The 22,055-nt window shown below is 53.5% G+C and overlaps 2 protein-coding genes across 2 annotated transcripts in view; both read left to right on the top strand.

The window, feature by feature from the left end:
- IGDCC4 (immunoglobulin superfamily DCC subclass member 4) overlaps positions 1-3,332 on the top strand; it is a 31,254-nt gene extending 27,922 nt beyond the window's left edge. The window contains exon 19 of the mRNA XM_049613762.1: positions 314-3,332. Within this exon, the coding sequence (XP_049469719.1) occupies positions 314-724 (411 nt within the window). The 3' untranslated portion in view covers positions 725-3,332. The remainder of the gene's footprint in view (positions 1-313) is intronic.
- A 2,513-nt stretch (positions 3,333-5,845) lies between these two features.
- The window catches only part of IGDCC3 (immunoglobulin superfamily DCC subclass member 3), a 41,046-nt gene continuing 24,836 nt past the window's right edge, over positions 5,846-22,055 (top strand). Inside the window, 2 exon segments of the mRNA XM_049614140.1 lie at positions 5,846-5,951; positions 8,631-8,936. Coding sequence (XP_049470097.1) covers positions 5,846-5,951; positions 8,631-8,936 — 412 coding nt within the window.

The raw sequence follows: 22,055 nt of genomic DNA, 5'->3' as shown, positions 1-22,055 counted from the left end.
ATCTGAGGGTGGGCCTGCCCTCAGTGCATTCTGCCCTTCCTCCTATGCACTGAGGCTCTGACTAAATCTGGTACTTCTGAACTCTGGGCAAGGGCAAATGGGTAGTATTCCATTCTTCTCTGCCTTTGCGTCGGCCTGATCATCATCTCTTGTAGGACAATCATTGTACTTCCTTTACCAACTCCCAGGTGATACACACTCTGGGGCTTGGGGGAGTGGGTCAGTCCTCCTCCACGCCAAGTATGTTGGTCGTTCTTCTGATGATCATTGTCAGTGATGATTACCTCGTCTTTGTGTTCTCTGCTCTGACCAGGGCAATGGTAGGAAGAAGCCACCCCCAGCCTGCAGGAACCAGGTGGAGGCTGAAGTCATTGTCCACTCTGACTTTAGTGCATCCAAAGGGAACCCTGACCTCCACCTCCAGGACCTGGAACCTGAGGATCCCCTGTCTTCGGAGGCTCCTGACCTCACTTCGAGTGTCGTGGATCTAGGGCAAGGGGTAGACTGGCTGGACAGGGAGCTGGGAGGGTGTGAGCAGGCAACCACGGGGCCAGACAGACTTACCTGCCTGCCAGAGGCAGCCAACGCTTCTTATCCGTACCCAGACCTCCAACCTAGTGAGGCTCTGGAGGAGACCCCTGGGAACAGCTGCCAGCCAAAGGCCCCCTGCCCTCTAGGAACCAGCCCAAGCCTGCCCAGAACCCCAGTCTCCTCCTCTGCCTAGCTCCCCTACAGGGTGCAGTTTGGGGCAGGCTGGTGTGAATCATGGCACGTGTGGCTGAGTATATACACATGTGTACCTGCAGCTCCTGAATTTCATCAAGCTGTTTGGAGCTTCCTGGGGTGCTTTGGCCATGGGGAGAGGAAGAAATGGTGTTTTCACTCCCCCCACACTCTGTGACACATGTGAGGGACCTGTGAGGCATGGCCGTATGTGTTGTACTCATGTGCACGTGCTGGCTGGTGAGCTGAGGAACTCTGGTCTAGGCAGTGGTCACTATGGCCTAATTGATCCTCCAGGTCAGGACAGTGACCCAGAGTGGTCAGTCCCCAGCCCAGTGGGCCTTCCCCCACCCCTCCCCCCCGCCCACCTCCGTCACCTAGCTGTTTATTACACACTCTGAGAGTGTCTGCAATGCCCTGTCTGACAAAGACAGCCCCGGCCCATTTTCCGGTCTGGCTGGGCTGAGTGCAGTAGGCTCTGAATGCCTAACATTTCAGTTGCATCGCTACCCGTCTCCCTTGCCCCTGTCGCCCAGCCCAGATTGAGAGGGTGACTCTGGCTGCCCTCAGAGCAACTCTGCATTTCATTTTGTAATTTGGGAAGTGCCTGGTTTTGGAGATCCACTCCCTCGGGCTCTCCTCTCCCCCCTTCCCCTTCACTACTCTTGTGCTCCTGTCAGCCCGCTCTCCCAGTTCTGCCCTGCTTCTTCTCCCTGATACTCTTTCCTTTCCTCTCCGCTGTCCATCTGTCTTCTGTCTGTCTGTCTCTGCTGTCTCTCACACCTCTCCCAGACTGCATCGTGTGGTTCACCTGCCTGGGTTCAATCTCTGCATCCTTCCCTAACAACATGACTACCTCATGTCTGCTTTGAGGCCATAGCGTGACTTCTGTGTCCGCCGTTCACTTCACTCGCCATCTTCCTGACCCTCTTCTCTCTGTGCCAACGTATGTCCCCCACCTGCCCCCCCCCCCCCAGGCAGACTGCCGGCCCCAGTGCAGGTTTGGAGAAGACCTTCCAGTTTCCCTTGCATCTATCTCTCTCCCTGGGATTGAGACAGGAGGATTCTCCTTGGAGGATCCAAGTTCACGCAAGGGGATTTCTGAGACAGAGAAAGGGGAATGTGACCTAGAGGCTCAGGATAAAATGATTCCCTCCCTTCTAGGCAGGGAGGCAGGGTTGCTAGATGGAGGGGGTTGGGGCCCTTCCTTCCCTGCTGCAGCCAAAGCTGGAGAAGGAGAGTGAGGATTAGGGGGCACCACAGCCCAGCGACTTCCCACTCTGTGCCCTAGGAACATGAGCTGCTGGACGGGGGTGAGAGGAATTTCACCCTCTAGGTGCTGGAACCGAGGTCTTTGCACAGGACAAGGGTAATAGGCTCATTTCATTTTTTTCCTTTAAAGTCAATCCTAAAGTCATTTTCTGTGACCTGTCACACAGGGACAAGCTGGACTTCTATTTCCTGTGTAGAGAAGATGAGCCATTAATGTGATTTTGCACCCCAGCCTCTCATAGGAGCATAGAATGTGGGACTTTTCTCCCTAAATGCATCTTTTTAACTGATCGGCACATAAAGGGTTAACTCTGGCTTCTGGGCCAAATTGGAAATAACCAGTCTATCCTTTCTTTTTCTTTCTTCTTCTTCTTTTTTTTTTTTTTTAAATGGTGAAATGTCTCTCAGCAGAGTTGCAGCTTCCTCAGACCCTTTCAGCATCTGTGTTTATTACACTCAGGCGTCACTCCCGTTTGACACGCGCACCTCCATTTCCTCCCCCTCCCCCTCCCCCTCCTCCAGCCAGCCTATGATAACACTAAAGATTATTCATGCTGGTTCGTCTCTCGTTTGGGACAGAATTGTCACTTGTACTATTTCTGTAGCGTTCGGCGTTGCTGTAGCTAACACCACTGTATATGTTTCATCATTGCTCTGAAGGTCAAAAGCTTCGTTTTATTTCGCTGGTTTGATTTTTTTTTTTTTTTTTTCCTAAAGGGGAAAAAAAAAACTGCCCTGAATTAAAGGGCTGTTTTAACAGTAGGCTCTTAGCATTACGCCACATAGTCATTTTTCATGTTCTTGTTTAACAGGCACTGAGGCTCTGGTTTAAATTAAATAGCTGCAAATAAGACAATTTATAACCCATTAGGTTGGGTGGAAAATTGTTTCTCAAAAGCAAATAAGTAATAAATCTGGTATCTGCCTATAACTCACACTTGATAAGAAAGTGGCCATTACTCACTAGCCTTATATATGATTTGGGCCCTGGGTAATTTGGAAGTGTTAGGTTTGTGTCTTAGTAGCAGTATTTTTATTAGAAAAGAGTCTATTGGCCTTTTACAGGGTATTAATCCCTTTGTCACCTACCATCGATGCCTTACATTTTTTGAGTTTCATTTAGAAACCTTCCTTTTCTTGATGCATGACATGTGTAATCGGTACCTGCTCATTATTTGTCTGTATTTAGTTTATGCTGTATTATTTAATTATTTTTCCAGCATATTTTCCCCTCCTTACAAATATGATAGTCTTTAGTGTTAAGCCAAGGCATTGATCATGTATCTGTCCCTATAATGAATTAATAAACTATTTTCCAAACACGTGGAATGACTAGAATTTCCTCAGCCTTTCTCCCCTAGAGAACGTATTTCCTGCCAGGAGGGGAAATGCTGGTTGTGGAAGGTAGAGAGCAGGTGGTTCTGGGAAAGAACTGAACTATCTTCCTCCCACAACAGGCACTTAACCTAGGAAAGATGCTTTCTTTGATGGCATTCTTTTAGGCTTTCTGGGGACCTCTTTCCATCTGGGCGCACATTTGTTTAACTTTCTTGGGTGCAAAAGAGGAGTGAAGGAGCAACTCCAGAGGTTTGGGCTTAACGACTATTCCTTTGTGTAACTGTGGTCTCCAGAGTTGCTCATGGCTGCATATTCACACATAGGGGCACTGTGCCCACGCATGCACACTCACTGTCACGAACACCCTGGTGTCCATTAACTCAAACCTGGGCACACAGCCACATACAAAACTCTGCACCCACGCCCCACATGCATCTCAGGTTCGTGGTTGGCAGTCGCTCTGCTAAGATCTTTACAGAGCCTGCTTGGTGCCAGCTTTTCTATTTGAGGGAACCAAGAGCCAGGGGCTGCCCTGCCCTGGACCACCCCCAAAGTGGCTGGTGGGCCCGACCGGTGTTAATTGACAGATCAGAGGGAGAGATATGCACATTTTGCATGCAGCAGAATAGCCATTATTTGCATATCACTCTCAGACCAAGCGTTGTGATAAAGAAGAATTAAACACTTGTCAAAATGAATTTAAAATGACAGCAACTCAGGACACTGATTTGACCTCTCCGAGTCTAGGACAAGCCAAGAAGGGGTTATTGAGAATTCAAGCCCGGCAGGAGGGAGTTCCAGGACTTTGGGCCCAGGGGGCCCCCCCCTTCTGTCCCTTTCCGATGGCCAGTAGAAGCCCATCATTCCTGCCTTTCCTCACAATGAAATAGGTTTGGGGCTTTGGTGTATCTCCTGATCCTAAATTTCTTTGGTGTGCCCCCTGACCCTGAATTTCTCCATTACCCCTCATTGCTCACTCATATGCCTCAAGCTGTGCCTCTCAGACTCATCTTCCAATTGCTACTGCAGAGTAAGGAGTCCCTAGGCTGCACAAACCCCGTCATTAGTAAATTTATCTGATCTCTGGAGGCCTGCACTTCTTTATTCATTTGCACCAAAGTTCATGTATGGTTAACACTCCTGATTGCAAGATTCCACAGCTGGTATTAAAAGAGAGACGTAGTTATTCTGCCATCCCAGCCCAATGCCAGAGGAACAAACAGCTGAGTGAGGCAAAGACTACCCTCTTTAAATCTCCTTCTCCTAGAACTTAGTAGATGGACTAGCTCATCATGCTGGACTCAACAGAAGATCATTTACTAATGAGTGGCCAAAAGAAAAGGTCTCTGAGGGCTAGCATGGGTATGCGTCTCATAAGAGGTGATACGTGCCTATATAGCTTCTGTAAAATTCTTACTGGTTGCCTCATATGTTCTCTGACATGAAACACCTAGAATCTTCTTTGTGACAGAAATGTTATTGAGAATTTTAACTTTCAGTTTGCCAGGTCATTTGTTAGGACCTGTGTTTTTAAAAAATCCCTAGGGGTGAGCAGGAGAGAGATAGGATTATCTATTATCTTTTAGATGAGCTCAGAGAGTGACTGCCTGGGTTGGCTGGGCTAGACAGCAAGCAGAACTGGGGTCGGAACCCAGGTTACTTCAGCGTTCTCATTGTCCTGTTGGGTCTGCTACCCCAGGGCTCTGGGAGAAGCTGCTTCCTAACCCCTTCTACCTCCGGTCCACCCAAGCGCCAGAACTCTGCAGTCTAGAGAGACCAGTCTTGCAGCTAAACGTCCTAGCCTTTGGGTGGCAGGACCAGAAACCATGGAAAACCGAACCTTTGACAAGTTTGTGCAGCTTTTAGGGAATTATCTCGAAAATACACACTTGGACACGGTGGAGGAGGGCGCAGCAGAAAGAGCGGGGTCAGAGCAAATCTCATGGCTTTGAGTGCGTCTCCGCAGCCCGGACCCACTTGACAGTCTGCTGGGTCTCCACTTCCCCAGTTCCCCAAGTCCGGGGCTGGCCCGCGGGCAGGGGGTACCGGGCAGTAGCCCGGGACGGCGCCTGCCGCTCGAGCCACAGTTCAAAGCGCAGGGGGCGCGTCCGCCGCTCAGCCGGGAATGTCCGGCCGCTTAAAGCGCTCGCCGGCTCTTTTGTTCCCCAGACCGGGCCTCCGGGGAGAGGGGCTGGGGGAGGGGACCGGGAGGGGAGGGAAGGGGGGCGGCGGGCAGAGGGAGGAGGGCGGGGCGGGCGCGGGCGGTGCGAGTGCGGAGCGCGCACCCCGGGCAAGGCTGACAGATCACCGGGGTGGGTGCAAGATGGCGCAAGCGTCGCTCCCCCTGCGCCCCCGGCGCTCCTAGGCAGGCATGTGGCCCCAGCCCGCCGCCGCCCGGGCTCGGCCCCGGCCGGAGCCCCGGCCCCGGCCCCGGCGCCGGCCCCGCGGGACGCTGTGAGCCGCCAGAGGCCCCGGAGCCGCGCGTCGCCGAGCCGAGCGGACCGAGAGCCCCATGGCTGCTCCGCGCGCCGCGCCCCCGCGCAGCCCGCCCGCGCCGCGCCGGCTCCGGCTCCTACTGCCGCTGCTGCTGCCGCTGCTGCTGCCCGCGCCGAGCGACGGTGAGCGCCCCGGGGGCCCGCGGACCGAGCCCCGGGAAGGGCGAGTAGGGAGTAGGTGGGCGCTAGGGGCGGACCTGGGAAGAGCTGCGCGGACCTGCCGGCGGACTCAGGGCCGGAGGGTCTTGCCGGAGAAGGGGAGCCGAGCGGGACGGGGCGGAGCCGGGGGAGAGGGCACTGAAGCCGGTGGCAGGGCAGGCAGGGGGATGCTGAGGACCCGGCTCTGGAAGAGAGACTGCGGTTCAGTGCGCTGCGGCTCCAGGACTCCGGCAGGACGCGAGCCCGGACCGATATGCGAGGAGCGCGGCAAAGCAGGAGCTAGGCGGGCGGGCTGAGTTGGGGAGAGGGGGAAACGAGCCACGGGGCACCGCAGGGCTGAGTCTGTCGGAGTGAGCGAGCCGGGTGGACCAGAGTAGCCCGAGGCTGCTGAGACCGAACGCAACAGATCGGGCGGGGGGGGGGGGGGGGAGGCGGGGCCGAGAGGGCACATCCTGGATTTAGAGCTGGGACTGGCACCGGGAGTGCTCAGCGGAGACCAAGGAAGGGGACGAAGCAGAGTCCCGGAGGGCCTCGCCAGGGGAGGGGGAGACCCAAGACAGACCCCGCGAGCCGGGGAAGGGGAAGGGGAGCTGACTGAGAGGGAACGAGCGGCGGGGACACCCACGTGCCCGCCCTTCCCCGGAGGGTGCACAGGCGGAGCGCCCCTGTCCCCAGGCTCGGGGGTCCGCCTGCGTTACTGCTCAGAGCTCCGTCATCGCCACCCTTTCCCTCTGTAGCTGTATGGGCCCATCTCACGGGAGAGGAGTGCAAGTCTAGTCCCTTCCCTTCCCACCCCACACACTCAGCGGACACTCGTCCGGGCGGTGTTCTCTCTTCTCTCAGCTCCGGAGAAGAAAGATATCGCGTCCGCATCTACGAGAAGAAACTTTATCCCTCAACAGCTATACCGGGGTTGGGTTGGGGGCTGAGGCGGCTGAAACGCAGGACAGGGGGAGGGTTGGTAGGGGGTCGAAGGGGTGTAAACCTTCAAATGTCTTAAAATATTACATATCCCTGTGTTTGGGGGAATCGTCCGTAACCCCAGCCCCTCTCCTCCTTTCTCCCCACCCACTTTCCATCTCCCCCAACCAGGGAGGGCGCTGGTCTGTTGGGGAGGGGCCAGCTCCAGGATCGCTAGTTCCCTGGAAATGTGACGAGGGCTCTGTGGCTGCCCTTTCAGGCCAGGTGGGTTCATTCCTCCTGGAGTGAAGTTGTAACTGGTCTGGTAAGTGGCTCGTTGGAGAAGTTGGGGACTTGGCGTCACGCCTGGGATTGGAGCGTTTGTCCTTCCTGTCGGGATTCTCCTGATTCCCGGATCACCTTCTTCCCCTTCTCTTCTTCCAGCTGTGTTTTCTTCTACAGGAGTGGTGAGGTCGCTGAGAATAAAGGTTCTAGAAACCTCCCTGTTCCTGAATTTTGGGAAGTCTGAGTTGACGCTTGGTATCCCCTCAATTCTCCTTATGACAAAGGCAAAACAGCCAGAACAACCCAAACTCAGAGCATCCTAGGGGAGAAGCAGCCAGGCTGGGCCATAACCTAGCCTGTACCTGGTACCGCACCCACACATCCTGCTCCCTGCCAGGCAACAGACCAGGCCTCAGATGGTTTTGCCAGCAAAAATAAGCAATGATTTATTACTGTCTCACTATACTTTTGCTTAGAACATCTACCTTTTCTCTCTTTTTTTTTTATCCTAAATGTTTATTTATTTTAAGAGAGAGAGAGAGAAAGCCAGGCAGGGGCACAGAGAGAGGAAGAGACTGAATCCCAAGCAGACTCCAAACTGTTGGCACAGAACTCAACATGGGGCTTGAACTCACAAACTATGAGATCATGACCAGAGCCAAAACCAAGAGTTGGAAATTTAATCACCTGAGCCACCCAGGCTCCCAGAACTTCATAGTGACTTTGAATCTGTTCATCTTGTTCAACAACTCTATGATACAAGCCACATTGTGTTCCTGATTTATTTTTTCTTAAGTGTTTATTTATTTATTTATTTGGGGGGTGGGGAGGGACAGAGAGAATCCCAAGCAGGCTCCACACTGTCAGCGCAGAGCCCAATGTGGGGCTTGATCTCAGGAACCCACTGAGATCAGACCTGAGCTGAAATCAAGAGTTGGCCGCTTAACTGATTGAGCAACCCAGGGGCCCCTATGTTCCTGACTTAAACAGATGAGGAATGGGAAGCTAAGACAGGTTGAACACTTTACCTAAGGTCACACCCTGCAAGTCTGTGAGGCTTCAGCGTTTAGCCAAAGTGACTGCAAGAGAGGCAGCAGTTGTGTTGCAATCGGTCTTACTTTTGGATCTCAGATTTGTAACTGTTAATTGTGACACCCTGGACAAGTTGCTTAATATCTCTGGACATCAGTTCCTTATCTGTAAAAGAGGGAATGGTACAAATAATCTCTCTCCCTCTCTCTGAGATGGTCTGCTGACTGAGTAAAATACTGCATGAGACGGCACTTTGTAATGCATAAAGTAAGTTCTGTATATAATAGAGATTTCTGTTAGCGTTACAGAAAGGTGGGGTGGGTGTGCAGATCCAGGGAACTTGGAACACCTGTGCATGGAGTTCTCCCTGCCTGTTCATTCGACACTGACCTCTCCTTTTCCTCTCATCTTCCCGGCCCGATACAGGTCTTGGCCACTCTGCTGAACTGGCATTTGCTGTGGAACCAAGCGATGATGTTGCAGTCCCTGGGCAGCCTATAGTGCTGGGCTGCAGAGTGGAGGGGACTCCTCCAGTGCGAATCACCTGGAGGAAGAATGGGGTGGAGCTGCTGGAGAGTACCCACTCCACCTTGCTGGCCAATGGGTCCCTGATGATCCATCACTTCCGGCTGGATCGGGGAGGCAGCCCTTCAGACGAGGGTGACTATGAGTGTGTGGCTCAGAACCGCTTTGGGCTGGTGGTCAGCCGGAAGGCTCGAATCCAGGCTGCAAGTAAGTGGACACCCTTTACTGTTCTTTCCCAGACTGGGTATCCAGGGTCAGCCTAGGGGTTGGGGGCAGGGGAGCAGTACTGTCAGCCTTGTGGAGGACGGATTTCTTAGCGTGGGTCAGTTAAAAGGTACATAGTAATCATTCGTGGTGGTAGAATTATATCACATATTCTTTCAATTGATTGGAATGTAATTTGACAAGAACGTAGCCAAACACTGTTGCTGGGAGAGGGAGAGAAAGAGGGTGAGCCTTAGCCAATTCTTGGGCTGGTGTGCCTTAGCTTCCCGTATACTGTGAGCACCCAGGCCATTGAGTAGGATTCTCGTGTTTAAAGAAACAATAGTTGGGGCGCCTGGGTGGCTCAGTCAATTCAAGCGTCTGTCCGACTTTGGCTCAGGTCATGATCTCACAGTTAGTAAGTTCGAGCCCCACGTGGGGCTCTGTGCTGACAGCTCGGAGCCTGGAGCCTGCTTCAGATTCTGTGTCTCCCTCTCTCTCTGCTTCTTCCCAGCTTGCACTCTGTCTCTCTCTCTCTCTCTCTCTCTCTCTAAAAAGTAAGTAAATACTAAAAAAAAGATTTAAAAAAAAAAAGAAAAAAGAAACAATAGTCATACTTTATGGGTGATTTAAGAGAATTTTGAAGGGTGATTTAGCTACATGCCATTTTTAATTATGTGCTGACTTTCAAATCTTTTGGGTAGGATAAGACTCACTATACAGTAGTGATATTCTGAAGCTTGTCCACAATTTGTTTTGCAAAAAAAAAATATGGCAGAATAATTTCAGGGTCACCACAATGATGACGTCACTCCCATTCACCTTCGTGCTAATGTACTTGGTTTTTTTTTTTTTCAATTTCAGCTTTATTGAGGTATAACTGACAATAGAATTTTAAGAGATTCAAAGCGTACATTGTGGCGACTTGCTATCTGATGTGTTTTGGATGGAGGGAAAAGGCCAGGCAAGGTGTTTCTGTTCTAGAATTGTGCTCGGCTTGCACTGACGGACCACCAGTTGTGATGAAGTGATGGCTGTGCTCTGCTGCCCCGTTCTGCAAAAATTCTGTTGTTCTTTGTGCACACTCGTGGGTGTGTAACCCAGACTTACCTATGGATCTGGTGGGTGGCAGGCTGGGGGGGGGTGGGGGCGGGGCGGTCCTGGCTGAGAACTGCTGCTCTTGAGAGAGGGCAAAAGTTTTCGAAGTGGTGAGTGTTCTCTGCCCCATAACTTCATACATCTAGGGGAGGGGGTGTCTACTAAAGAGGCTGCTTAAAGAGGCAACACCTTAAAGGTGCTGGTAATAATTCTAGGTAACACTTAGCAAGCACTTGCTGTGTGCTGAGCTCCCTGCCTCAGTGTTTTTACATAAATGATCTCATTCAGTCATCATCGTGGCCCAGGGAGATAGGCAGTTTTTGCCCCCCTTTTACAGGGGACAGCACTGAGACTTACAGGGATTCCATGACACTGCAGTAGGCCGAGGAGCCGGACTGCAGTCTAGGCTGCCTGAACCCTCCCCCCTCCCCCTGACTCCTGTGGCATGTTGCCTCTTCCCTGGCTGATGGCTGCCGAGTTTCTCCCTGGCTCTGAGGGCATGTGCACAGTTGCTGGGAATGACTGGTGAGTGATGAATCGTTCTGAGGCAGGAGCCCTCTCATTGAGTTTAAGATGCCCCTTTGTTCTAAAGAAGGCTGATCCAGGCCCCCATATGGAGCTCTCTGGACCTTGAGACGGAATCACTTCTGGCTCAGTGACCCCGCAACCCCAGCCCTCGGCGGTGTAGGGCAGGCTGGCGCATCCCCTGAGCAGATGGCTGGGTGTGAGGAAGAGAAGCGTGGACGTGGACACAGGGGTGGGGCCCCCGGGAAGATCTGCCCATGAGAGAAAGGAGATTTCTCAGGGTGATGACCCCCACACTCTCCCTGGCTTGTGTCAACACTGGCCTCTGCATCGCTGGCCTAGAATTCTGGGAGATAAACCCCAGGTGTTTATATATAGCTAATTGTAAATGTGCTTTTCTATAAATGGAAATACCTTCAAGATGTTTGGTTTCCTTAAACTCCCACAGTATCAGAAACTGAGCTGTGGCTCTAGCTGGGGGAAGGGCCGGTGGGTGAGGTCAGCCTAGTTAATCCTTTGGGGTCCTGGGGACAGCTGGGGGGTTGCCTCCAGGCTCTGGCAGTCTGATGCGGCCTCCCTCTCCGCCCCCCCTCCCCGCAAGGCTTGTGACCCCGTGGGGGAATGCTTGGATACCAAGCAACCGGGTGGCTGGATCTCCTTTTCTCACTTCACAAGCTGATGTCCCTAGAAACCTCCAAAGCTGATTAGCTGCCTGAGTTTTCTCCTTTGGTAATAACTCCCTGCCCATGTGCCTGCAGGCACTGCAGATGTTGTGTGACATGGGAGGGTGCCTTGCTGAAAGGTGTGAGGAGCCCTCTGGAGCCCCCTGCTTCTCCTGCCTGCTCCCTGGGGGCTGATGGGGAGGGGCCATGCTAAGCGAGGCTCACAGACACAGTCCGCCCAGCCCCAGCGGATTAGCCTGTCAGGGCAGATAGGGGTCCAGGTCTGTGGGGGCAGCCCTGGGGGGCATCTGACCTTTGGGCCAAAGGCGACAGCTAGGAACGCCCCCTCTTCCATCCCAGTGGTCTCAGATGCTGTCATTCAAAGATGGCCTGACCAGGGTGGACAACACCGCAGGCTGATCCCTTGAGTGCTTCAGGTCCAAATACCTCCTTTTCAGGATGGAGTGGCTCAGGGCCCTGAGAGTATTCATGAGTCCAGCATGTCTGGGTTCTCTGCCTTGCTGTTCCATGTGCTTCCAGTCTGGAGGCTGCAAATTAAGACATTCGTTAGTAATAAGACAGACCCTGGACAAGTTAACCTCTCTGGGGCTCAGTTTACTCACCTGTGAAATGTGCATTTAATCCTACTCTGTGGGATGATTGTAAGGACTAACACACCCCACTATTTGCCTGGCCCATAGGAGGCTCTCAGTAATGGGAGCCAATACTGTAGTCTTCATTTAAAGGCGATTTACCGACATCACCAACAAGAGCAAACTGCCTGACTCTGCGCCCAGCCCCCAGCTTTCTCCCTCACTGGGATTCAGTTAGGAAGTACTCCAGGGAAATCTACCAGGGAGTGGAATTATTGGAGCCAGAGTGCAACTTGTTCTGTTTTAACTCCTTCCTGGTAAGGCCTGGGGATTCTCCCAAACCTCAGAGTGTGGGCCTCAGAGTGCGGGCTGAAGCTGGGTTGGCCTGTGAGACCCTCTGCCATCCCTCTGGAGGGCTCTGGGGAAGGCATGTGCATCACCTGACCCAGTGGGAATATGTGCATTGGCTCTCACCTGTTGAGGTCTGTGCCCCTGGATGACCCCAAAGTGGGATGGGCTATGGGGAGTCCAGGCGGCTCAGTCCATGGAGTATGCTCTTGATCTTGGGGGCGTGAGTTCGAGCCGCACATTGGGTGTAGAGATATTTTAAAAATAAAGTATTTTTTTAAAAAGAGAGAGATAAATGGGCTAGATACAAGGAGGGGAGATGATTGGAGCACCCACCCCGCACTGATATTCTCAGTCCCTGCCTTCACTTCCTGGTCTCAGGTCCCTTGGAGAATTGGAGCAAAGATCTATATGATCTAGACCAGGACTTCTCAAATCTTACTCTGCCCATGAAGTACCCAAGGAACTTGGTAAAATTCATATTTTGAGTCAGTAGGTCTAAGCCAAGGCCTGGGGTTCTGCATTTCTAACAAGAGCCCAGATGAAGCCGACTGACGCTGCCAGTCCAAGGTGCTAGAGCAGAGCCCACCCCCAGGTCATGATCACTGCGGGGGAGGGGGCGGGTATGTGGGTGGCACAACAGTTGGGAGAACACGGGTGCAGGGCCAGACTTTGAACCCCAGCTCTGCCACTCACTGATGAATTACTGACCCTCTTGAGCCTTTGTGCCCTCATCTGACAAAATGGTCACAATCTCATCAGCCTATCAGGGCTACTGGAGGATCAAATGAGGTGATGGATATAAACCTCTGGCACAGGGCCTGACACCTAGAAAGTGATCATCAAGTAGTACTGTTAGTGCTAGGTAAGTGACCACTAATTTAGGGTGTGGCCCAGCCTATCTCCATGGTGGCCAGGTTCTCAAAGAGCCAGGATGGCCTCCCTCCCAGCCTGGGGCTGTTCAGCCTGGGTGGGCCCAGCGGTGGTTGTGAGGGTGGGCCGTGGAAGCAAATATACCCCAACTGGACGGACTTGGGCAAGTCACTTAACCTCTGGGACTCTTTATTTTATAGATATAATATATACTTTTTTATCTTTTTAAATTCCAACACAAGTTGTTTACACCCCACTTCTTATTTTATTTTTTTTAACAGTTTTATTCATTTTTGAGAGACAGAGTGCAAGAAGGGGAGGGGCAGAGAGAGAGGGAGACACAGAATCTGAAGCAGGCTCCAGGCTCTGAGCTATCAGCACAGAGCCCGACGCAGGGCTTGAACCCATGAACCATGAGATCATGACCTGAGCCAAAGTCGGATGCTTAACTGACTGAGCCACCCAGCCTTCTCTCCACTTTTTTTTTAAGTTTATATATTTATTTTTTAGAAATCTCTACACCCAACATGGGGCTCGAACTCATGACCTGGAGATCAAGAGTATCATGCTCTACCAATTAAGCCGGCCAGGTGCCCCCTTAACCTCTCAGAGTCTTTATTTTTTTTAATATTTATTTATTTAGGGTGGATGGAAGCAACAGGGGCAGAGAGAAGGAGAGAGAGAATCCAAAGCAGGCTCTGTGCTGTCAGCACAGAACCTGACATGGGACTCAATCCCACGAACTGTGAGATCGTGACCTGAGCCAAAATCTAGAGTCAGAGGCTTAACCTACTGAGCCACCCGGGCAACCCCCTCTCATGGTCTTTAAAATAGGGGAAATAGTGCTTACCAAGGAGGAATGTTGTGAGGATTACCCATGTTAGTATGGGTAAAGAACTTAGCACAGTGCAGGGCACCTAGAAAATGTTCCTTAAATGTTAACATTGTGATTCTGAGAAATGAGAAGTTCTGGGGTGCCTGGGTGGCTCAGTCAGTTAAGCGTCCGACTTCCACTCGGGTCATGATCTTGAGGTTCATGAGCTCGATCCTGGCACCGGACCATCTGCTGTCAACATAGAGCCCACTGTGGATTGTCTGTTCCCCTCCGCCCACCCCCCCCACACACACACTACTGTACTGTACATTTAAAAATGGTTTAAATTACTAAAAATAAAAATATTAAATGAGAAGAAGAAATGCGAAGTTCTAAGCTCCTCTAGTTGTGGTGATTCCAGGAAGGCCCCTGGTTTAGCCCAGACTCCTAGCAAGAGGCTGTGGGGGGTGGCAAGAGAGAGAAAGTCCAAGTCTAGGTTCCTGCTGCCTCCATCTCAGGGAGGCACTTACTTCTCAGGCCCCCAGGTACCTACTTCTAAAGTCCGATTCATTCTCAACCAGGCTGAGGGAAAGTGGTTTAACCAGCTACTCTGGAACCCTCTTTCAGCAGCAAGATCCACGGTTGTGTGCATCTGGGGAAGGGTCAGAGTCTAGATCTGTGGAGCCAGGTTGTGGGGGCAGGGGGTGGGAGAACTATGGGCTGGAGCTACTGGGGAGTACAGCTTATGCGGCGAGGTGGGGCTCAGTGTATTTAGGGGAGGGGACCCTGGAGTGTTTCTGGGGAGGGCAGTGGCTGTGGAGGGAAGTGGTTTCTGGCACAGTGGCAGGTAACCTCAGAGGCCTGTGTCACCTGGAGGCTGTATGCTCGGACCTGAGGTATGGAACCCAAGCTTTTTCTCCTCCTTGAAGGGCAGCTCAGCTGAGGCAGCCCTGAGGAAGCCTCCCCACTGCCTATCAAACACAGACATCTGCCCACCTGGTAGAGCAGGACCAGGTGTTGCTGAAACGTCACTGGTGTGATGAGGAGATGAATGACAATGACTAGGCCTGCTCTGGTACAATGCCAGGCAGCTCGCCCATAACCATGCCAGAGGTCGTTGCAAATGGCCAAAAGTCAGGCCCTTTTACACACCCGTCAGCACGCCACACTGACACTCCTCTGACACTCCTAAGAAGCCGTGAGGTGTGATGGGAAGGCCCTTGCCCGGACACCAGGAGTCCTGCGTGGCTCTGGGCAATCACTCACCCTCTCTGGGGTTTGTTTTTCTCATTGTAGAGTTGAGTGGTTGGACTCAGGTTCATCTCAGCTCTAAGGTGTTAAGGCTTCCTTGCCATGCATGCAGCCGGTCCTTGGGACACACTTGCCTCTGCTGGGCCTTTTCCCGGTCCATTCTTGCCCCTATTTGTCCCTTACCCAACCCCTCCCCAAAGACCACTTAGCTTACAGTAATTCTTCTTCCCCCTCCTAAGGCGGCGGGGGGGCAGAGGGGGGAGCGGTGGCAGCACAGTATTTGCGGTCTGTGGCATTCAGGCCCAACCTCCCTTTCAGTGATGGCTGCTTATATTGTTAAGTAACTGTTTTGGGGCTGGGTATTCCATCTGTCTCCTCGACTAGATTTTAAGCTCCTAAAGGGCTTCTCTTTTGTATTTCTCACGTCCCCTGCCTGTGGAGCTTGGTAAAAACTAAGTGGACATGTGGCTCTCCGGGTGGAAAGCTCTGTCTCTCTTGTTTCTCTTGCCGCTTCTCTTTTGCTTTCTCCCTCTCTCTCTGTCTCTTCTGGCTTTGTAATTGATAGCATAGCTCAAAAGAACAGAAGCTTGTGAACAGGGTGGATCGGCAGGGGAATATAACACACTCAGGGCACGATCAGGGGGTGGTTGCTGCTGCATGTTTATCTCCAGAGGAGCTGAGACTCTTCCTCGCCAGATGGGGCATGAAGCAGAGACCATACTGCTCGGTACCCTTCATGCCTGGGTCTCGGGGTCTCCTGCCTTGGACTTTATTCCCTGGCAGGATGAGGCCCCTGTCCCTAGCCACACTGGCCCCAGCTGAGGGGGGAGGGCCCCGCTCACCCCCACCCGCAGGACTTGAATGTGGAAGTCGAATGCTTCTGGTTCCCACACCTTGGCTCCACTGTCGCAGGCAGCCAGCTGGCCCCTTGAACACAATGTGCAAATCTCCTCTGTTCCTGTTCCCGGCATTGTCCGTGGCTGGGCGCCTTGGCTGGGAATGCAGGCCGGTGAATAGGAGAGGCATTTGCAGCCTGCAAATGAAACAGGCCCCCAGCCCCCCTTAACCCCCTGTCCCCTCCCCACCCCCAGGGAGAAAGGAGTTTTTTACTCCTGGCTTTCTTGTGTTTTGCCTTTCCCTCTCCTCTCTAGAGTCCCTGCGGGTGTGTGTGTGTGTGTGTGTGTGTGTCCATGTAAGAGAGAGAGAGAGAGAGAGAGAGAGACTTTTCATAGCAGCTTAAAGGCTGTTCTACACAGCCTTCAAAAAATTAGAATGGAACAGAAGGGCACCCAGGATGGAAAACCAAAGAGCTCACTGTTGTCTTTGTTTAAACAGGACCAAGTGATTCCAAAAGTGTCAGCCTTGTGTAAATAACCTATGGCACCCTAAGATTCTCTGGCCATAGCCTTATTGCAATAAGGAATGTAGACATCAGTAGTGTGTGTGTGTGTGTGTGTGTGTGGCCACCTGGAGCTGTGTGGGTACTTGAGCATACAGGTGCGTGCCTGAAGGATGTGCATGGGGCCCAAGATTGGCGTCTATCTCTTCTCTAAGGGCTTTGCTGTGGGAATCCCACTTCCCTTGGACATTGTGGCCAGACTGGAAGGCGAGAGTGGACAGGACAGGACAGGTGCAGGGCAGGAGGTAGTGGTAGCCAATTTGTAGGTCCTGTGAAGACTGATACTTACCCAGCTGACTGAAGTGAGAGAAGAGGGAGGCAAGTCCTGGGTCATTGGTGGAGGGTGAGGGCTTACCTTATGGGCGTGCGGTCACAGCTATAGCACCTTGGGAGCCTGCACCGTGTTCTTATTTATTCATTAGGTAGGTGCCAGCAGTCTGGCTGCGATAGAGCCTGCTGGCCTGTGCTGCTCCTTACCCCCACAAAGCACTGCTCTTTGATTTCTGGGCTTGTTCCCCTGGCCCCCAGCTTTGTCCAGCCTGCTCCAAGAAATGCTCGCTCTTTGTGATGGCCCTCAAATATAAGGGAAGGACAGAAAACAGATGGGAGCAGCCCCAGTGGCTTCCTGAGGAGGGGTGCTTGGACACGTGATATCAGGACCAGTGAAGGTGGGAAGGCAGGGGTTGAGCAAAGGTGGTTGGCCAGGCCCCAGGCCCCAGGGAGATGGAGGGAGTTGGAGAGTGTAGGCTTAATAGCAGCCAGACAGCCACCTGATTCAGGCCCAGGGAGGGAAATTGGATGCCAAGGGCTCACATCCCAGCTTCTCCCACCCACTTTTGTCTATCTCATCTCTGGATCTTGGTTCAGTGCCCTTTGACACTCTTCCACAAACTGCCCTCCGCCTCTGCCTTCTTGTGAGGCCACGCCTAGGGTCTTTGTCTTTATCACCCCTCAGCCCTTGCTTCTTCTGCCCTGTCCTTTCTCCAACTCCTCTCTCTATTGTTCTGTGCCCAGGCCTGCGCTCACCTACTTTTGCTGCCGAAACAGAGGGATCTCTCTCCCAGCACAGCAGGGGATGGTGGACACAGGAATTGCCACAATTGGAGAAAGAGGCAGGAAGAAGGACAGAACAAAGATAGGAAGAGGAGAGGCTGAGAGGATGAGGTTCGAAGATGACCCCAAAGGAAAGGGTCCATGGCCTCCCCAGCAAGCCAGAGCCCCCCTGGGGGAAGACCTTCCCTGGGAGGAATCTGAGAACACTGGCCCCTGCTTGGGGCCTGTCTCTGAGCCCGGACACTGACCACGGTGGGTGGTGGGGGCAGCCCTAGGCTGCTCTCTGGAATGCTGGTGTTGGGTTGCAGTGCAGATGCGAGCAGTGATAATGGGCAGGAACTGGACTTTCTGGTCTGGCTGCTGCCCCAAGGCCATTGGAATGTGAGGGGGGACTAGCAAGAGGCTCCAGGGCCCTAGGGTGGGCAGACGGAGACCAGACCACCTAAATGGAGAGGAGGGGCAGACCACCGTGAGAGAGAACCAATCCTAGCTCTTTCACTGAGTTGCAGGCTACAGCAAAAGAACCCTTAAATTCCCAGCCTGGCTAGGACCTTGGCGGGCTTCCCAGCCTCCAGTGGGATCACAGGCATCCAGAGCAGTAAGACAAACTCTGGAGCTCATCTAGTCCAACCTTGTCATTTTACAGACTTGAAAACTGAGTCCCCAAGGAGGTAACCTGCCCAAGGACATGGCTTGTCCTCCAGCCTGGGCAGGTTAGAGGACCTCTTGGGTGTGTCATACCTCTCACCTTCCCAGGTGCCTCTCTAGTTGGGGAAGGGAGGGATCTTTTTATATGCTCCTCCCCAAGGGGAAACTGGTACACATATATGTATATTTCTGTTTTTCTTGCGTCCTGCCCTGCCCCAGGGGCAGTTGTAGTTCTGGATGTGAGCGTTAACCAGCAAACCTTGGGTGTGGGCTCCTGACATCCATGGTGTATTTCAGGGGCCTCCAGGTTTCCAAAGCACATTGGGCGCTGAGCTGAGTGATTTGAGGGCTACCTATGTGCTGGCACTTGTGGTGAACTAACTAGTAGAAGTATTGCTAGTAATTTGGGGGCTGTGCTGTCCTGAGTCCTTTATGTGTTAACTTACTTAATTCCCACAACATTTGCATTGATAGGTATTACTAGTCCTATTTTACAGATGAGTAAACAGAAGGCCAGAATGGTTAATTAACTTGCTCAAGGGCACACAGTAAGTAAGGAAGCTGGGATTTAAACCCAGGTCTCCCTGACCCAAAGTTCAATGGCCTGAGGATCCTTAGAGGGGACTAGAGTCCCTTGAGAACATAATCAGAATTAATGCCTCAGAAATAGAGCTGGGTACTAGGGCACATACAGGGTGGAGGCAAGGAGTGTTGGGAGCAGAGAACAGCTTTGAACCCTGGCCAAAGTGGGAGCCACTTCCAGGTGGGCCAGGCCGGGCTCCATGCCCCCCACCCCCAGTGGCTGCTGGAGGCCCATGGTGTGGTGGGCCAGTTAGGCTGTGAGGCTCTGTTGCCCCAGATTGTCTGGGGCAGGGTGCAGGGTGCAGGGTACAGGTTCCTGCAGGGAAAGGAAGTTGGGAGGGTGCTGGGGCTGCTGGCGGTGGAGGTGGGAATTGCCTCTTCCCGAGGAGGAAAGACAAGTTACCCTCCCCCGTGGGGCCCCCTCAGCTCCCTTTCCCTTTCTTGTTTCCGCATAATGACGCTGATTGCTCCACATCTGTCATAATTACTCTTTGTTTGAAAATTCAGAACAAATCACAGGAGAGGAACTGGTGTGGCTAGAGAAGGATCTGTCTCCCCAGGGGTCCTGTTGGAGGGGGGGAGGAGGAGTAGAGAAGAGCCATAATCAGCCTCCAGGAGCCAGGCTGCTGATTGTCCTTGTGCTGTCCCCTTGCTTGGGCAAGGTGGCCTAAAGCCTCATGGAGTTCCACGCCATCCCGCTCCCCAACCCAAGGCTTCGGGCCCCTGCCTGCTGTGGTGGCTGGGGGAATCTGCCCCCACCCCAGCCGGGAGGAGGGGTCTGCGTTTGGGCCCCTGCCCTCCTGGCCTGAGGAACAATGGGTTGGATGGCAGGCTTTCCGTGGCAGGCTTCTTGGTAACCCGAGCAGCACAGCAGGAGGGGCAGGCTGTGCCAGCTAGAAGGGTGCAGGGGACCTTACAGGCAAGGGGAGTGGGACAGTTGTTGCTGGGGTCCTTGGATCAGGGCGGGCAGGTCTTGGGGTGACAGCCAGGAACAGGGGACGGGTACTTCCAGGAAGCACAAAGCCAGATCCTCTTGGGAATCCAGCAGCGGCCCTGGGCACTCAATGCTTCCTCATAACAACTCTCTGGCAACTTGGCTTCTGCTGAGTTCTGGTTCCTGCTCCTCCTCCCCAGCCTATAGGCTCTTGGTTTGGGGAGGCTGGTAACTCCTGGGGCATGTGCTCTGGCCTGTGGCCCTGCCTGTCATGGGCATGTCCTTTCCCAACCTAGCCCCTTCCCACCTGGGATTGTGCCTGCCAAAGACTGCACAATTTTGTGGGGAGAAGTCAAGGACAACCTAGAATTCGTCCCCAGACCCCACCTGTAATAAAACTCCACTTGCTCTCCACCATGGGACCGTGGTGGGACTACAGACACACCCTGGAGCTGGAGGAGCTCCAGTGACAAAGAGCTGGAGCCAGTGACAGATGCAGATAGATGTGCACTGAGGCCTGGCTCTGGGTTCAAGCTTTCTTCCTTCTCTTAAAGCTGCTGGGCTTCAGTCTGTCTTTGTGGGAAAGGGGAGGGAGCACTGCCCTGCCTGGTCTTTGAAGGGGAGAGAATGGGTAGGATCCAGGCATTTGTGGAGTGTAGGGTCCTGCCCTCCCTCCCCACCCACCAAAGGAGGCACCCTTTATTCAGGCTTTAGTGGGCTTTGGTGTCAGCAAGGCAGAGGAGCTGGAGGGGAAGGCTGAAGACAGGGCCCCACAGGAGGTGCCTGGTTTGGACTGGTTTGGAGGGGACACCTCCGGGCCCCACTGCTGATTGAGGGTCATGAACGTGCTTGGAGTGCTTGGATCCACTCAGACACCATTCTCCTTACTTCCGTGCCCTCCCTGGATCCCACCTCCAGCTTTTAAAATCTAAGTGTTCAACTCATCCCGGTGTGACTTTGGACCCATCAGTTCCTTGGCCTCAGTTTCCTCATAGGTGGAAGGTGGTGTGACAAGCACCAGATTAAAAGATTCCTCAAGGCCCTTCTCACTTCTGAGGCTCGGAGACACTGACTTGATTTTGTCTTGCACAGCGGCCCTCCTCCCAACCCTTCCCCTCCGTGCCCCTCTCCAGGCTCGCCCCAGTTCTCTCCTCCACCTCCCTCTCGCTAGGGCCCTCCTGGCGCGCCAGGCCTGGCCGCCTCCATTTTTAAATGTCAGGATCAAAGTTTGGCAGAAAAACTCTCCGGCCCTTCTCCCCAGCTTCTGCCTACCCCCCCCCCCCCCCCCCACCCCTCGCTCCTGGCCGCGCACGTGTCCCAAGACCCTGGACTGCGGGCCGGCCCAGCAAAGTTCCCGAGGCGCGCGCGCTCCAGGAGCCCGGCCGCGCGCAGGGACCGGTTCCCCGCCTCGCCTCGGGACGAGCGCAGTGTCACGAGAGGAGGAGGGACGTCCCCACCCCGGGCGCTCAGCTTCTCGCCCACTCCGGGCCGGGCGGGCGGCAGAATCAATGTGCATTCAATTAACCCCGCGCCGCGCAGTCGCCGGCTGCCGAGGCACAGTGCCCGATGTGTCTGTGTGGGTGTGAGTGAGGACATGCGTGCGGGTGCAAGTGTGAGCGTACGTTGTCTGTGAGTGTGAGGGCACTCTCACTTTCAGGACCCGGTGCCTCGGGCCGCTACCCGCCCTCCCCCCTCGCACTGGGCTGCCGTGGCCAGGATGGGAAGGGACATTTGACTTGGTAACTTGGGAACTCGCCCCTACCAACTTGGAGCCTGGAACTGGTCTGGGGGCGTGACAATGGAGAATAGTGGAGGTCTGGAGGTCCCCCGCACCTCCTCCCCATCATCTTGGGGTTTTAACCAGGGATTTTTTGACAAGGAGCTAGAGCTAGACAAAAGTTTGTGGGCAAATCTTTAAACGGGCCAGTTCTAGGAGGGAAAGGAAGCAGAGAAGGTCCCAGAGCCTTTGCAGAAGGGCGGACTTGAACACAGGGATGCGTGCTTGGTACCCTGACAGTGCTTGGGAGTGTTTGCACCCCAGGGTAGACAGGAATGGGGAGTGGGTCAGCTCTCCGGGTGTTGCTCATTCACACTCACTCTACTTTCCACTCTTCCCCAGCCTCCCACCTTGTTTCTCATAGGACTGCCGTGGGAACTGAGGCCCAGAAAAGGCCTTGCCCCAAGTCCTGGGTGTACACAGCTGGGACACAAGGGGTCTGATGTTCTTTCCAACATGCTGATTGGCCAAACAGGGTTTGGGCTCTAATTCAGAGCCAAGATCTTAGGAAATTGAAATCCAGTATTTGGCTTGTGATAAACAATTCTTGGATCTTTTTCTGCCA

Source organism: Panthera uncia, assembly GCF_023721935.1.
Source record: "Panthera uncia isolate 11264 chromosome B3 unlocalized genomic scaffold, Puncia_PCG_1.0 HiC_scaffold_1, whole genome shotgun sequence".
Classification (NCBI taxonomy): Eukaryota; Metazoa; Chordata; class Mammalia; order Carnivora; family Felidae; genus Panthera; species Panthera uncia.
Note: the sequence above shows the minus strand (reverse complement) of the source record. Positions and strands in the feature narration are given on the sequence as shown.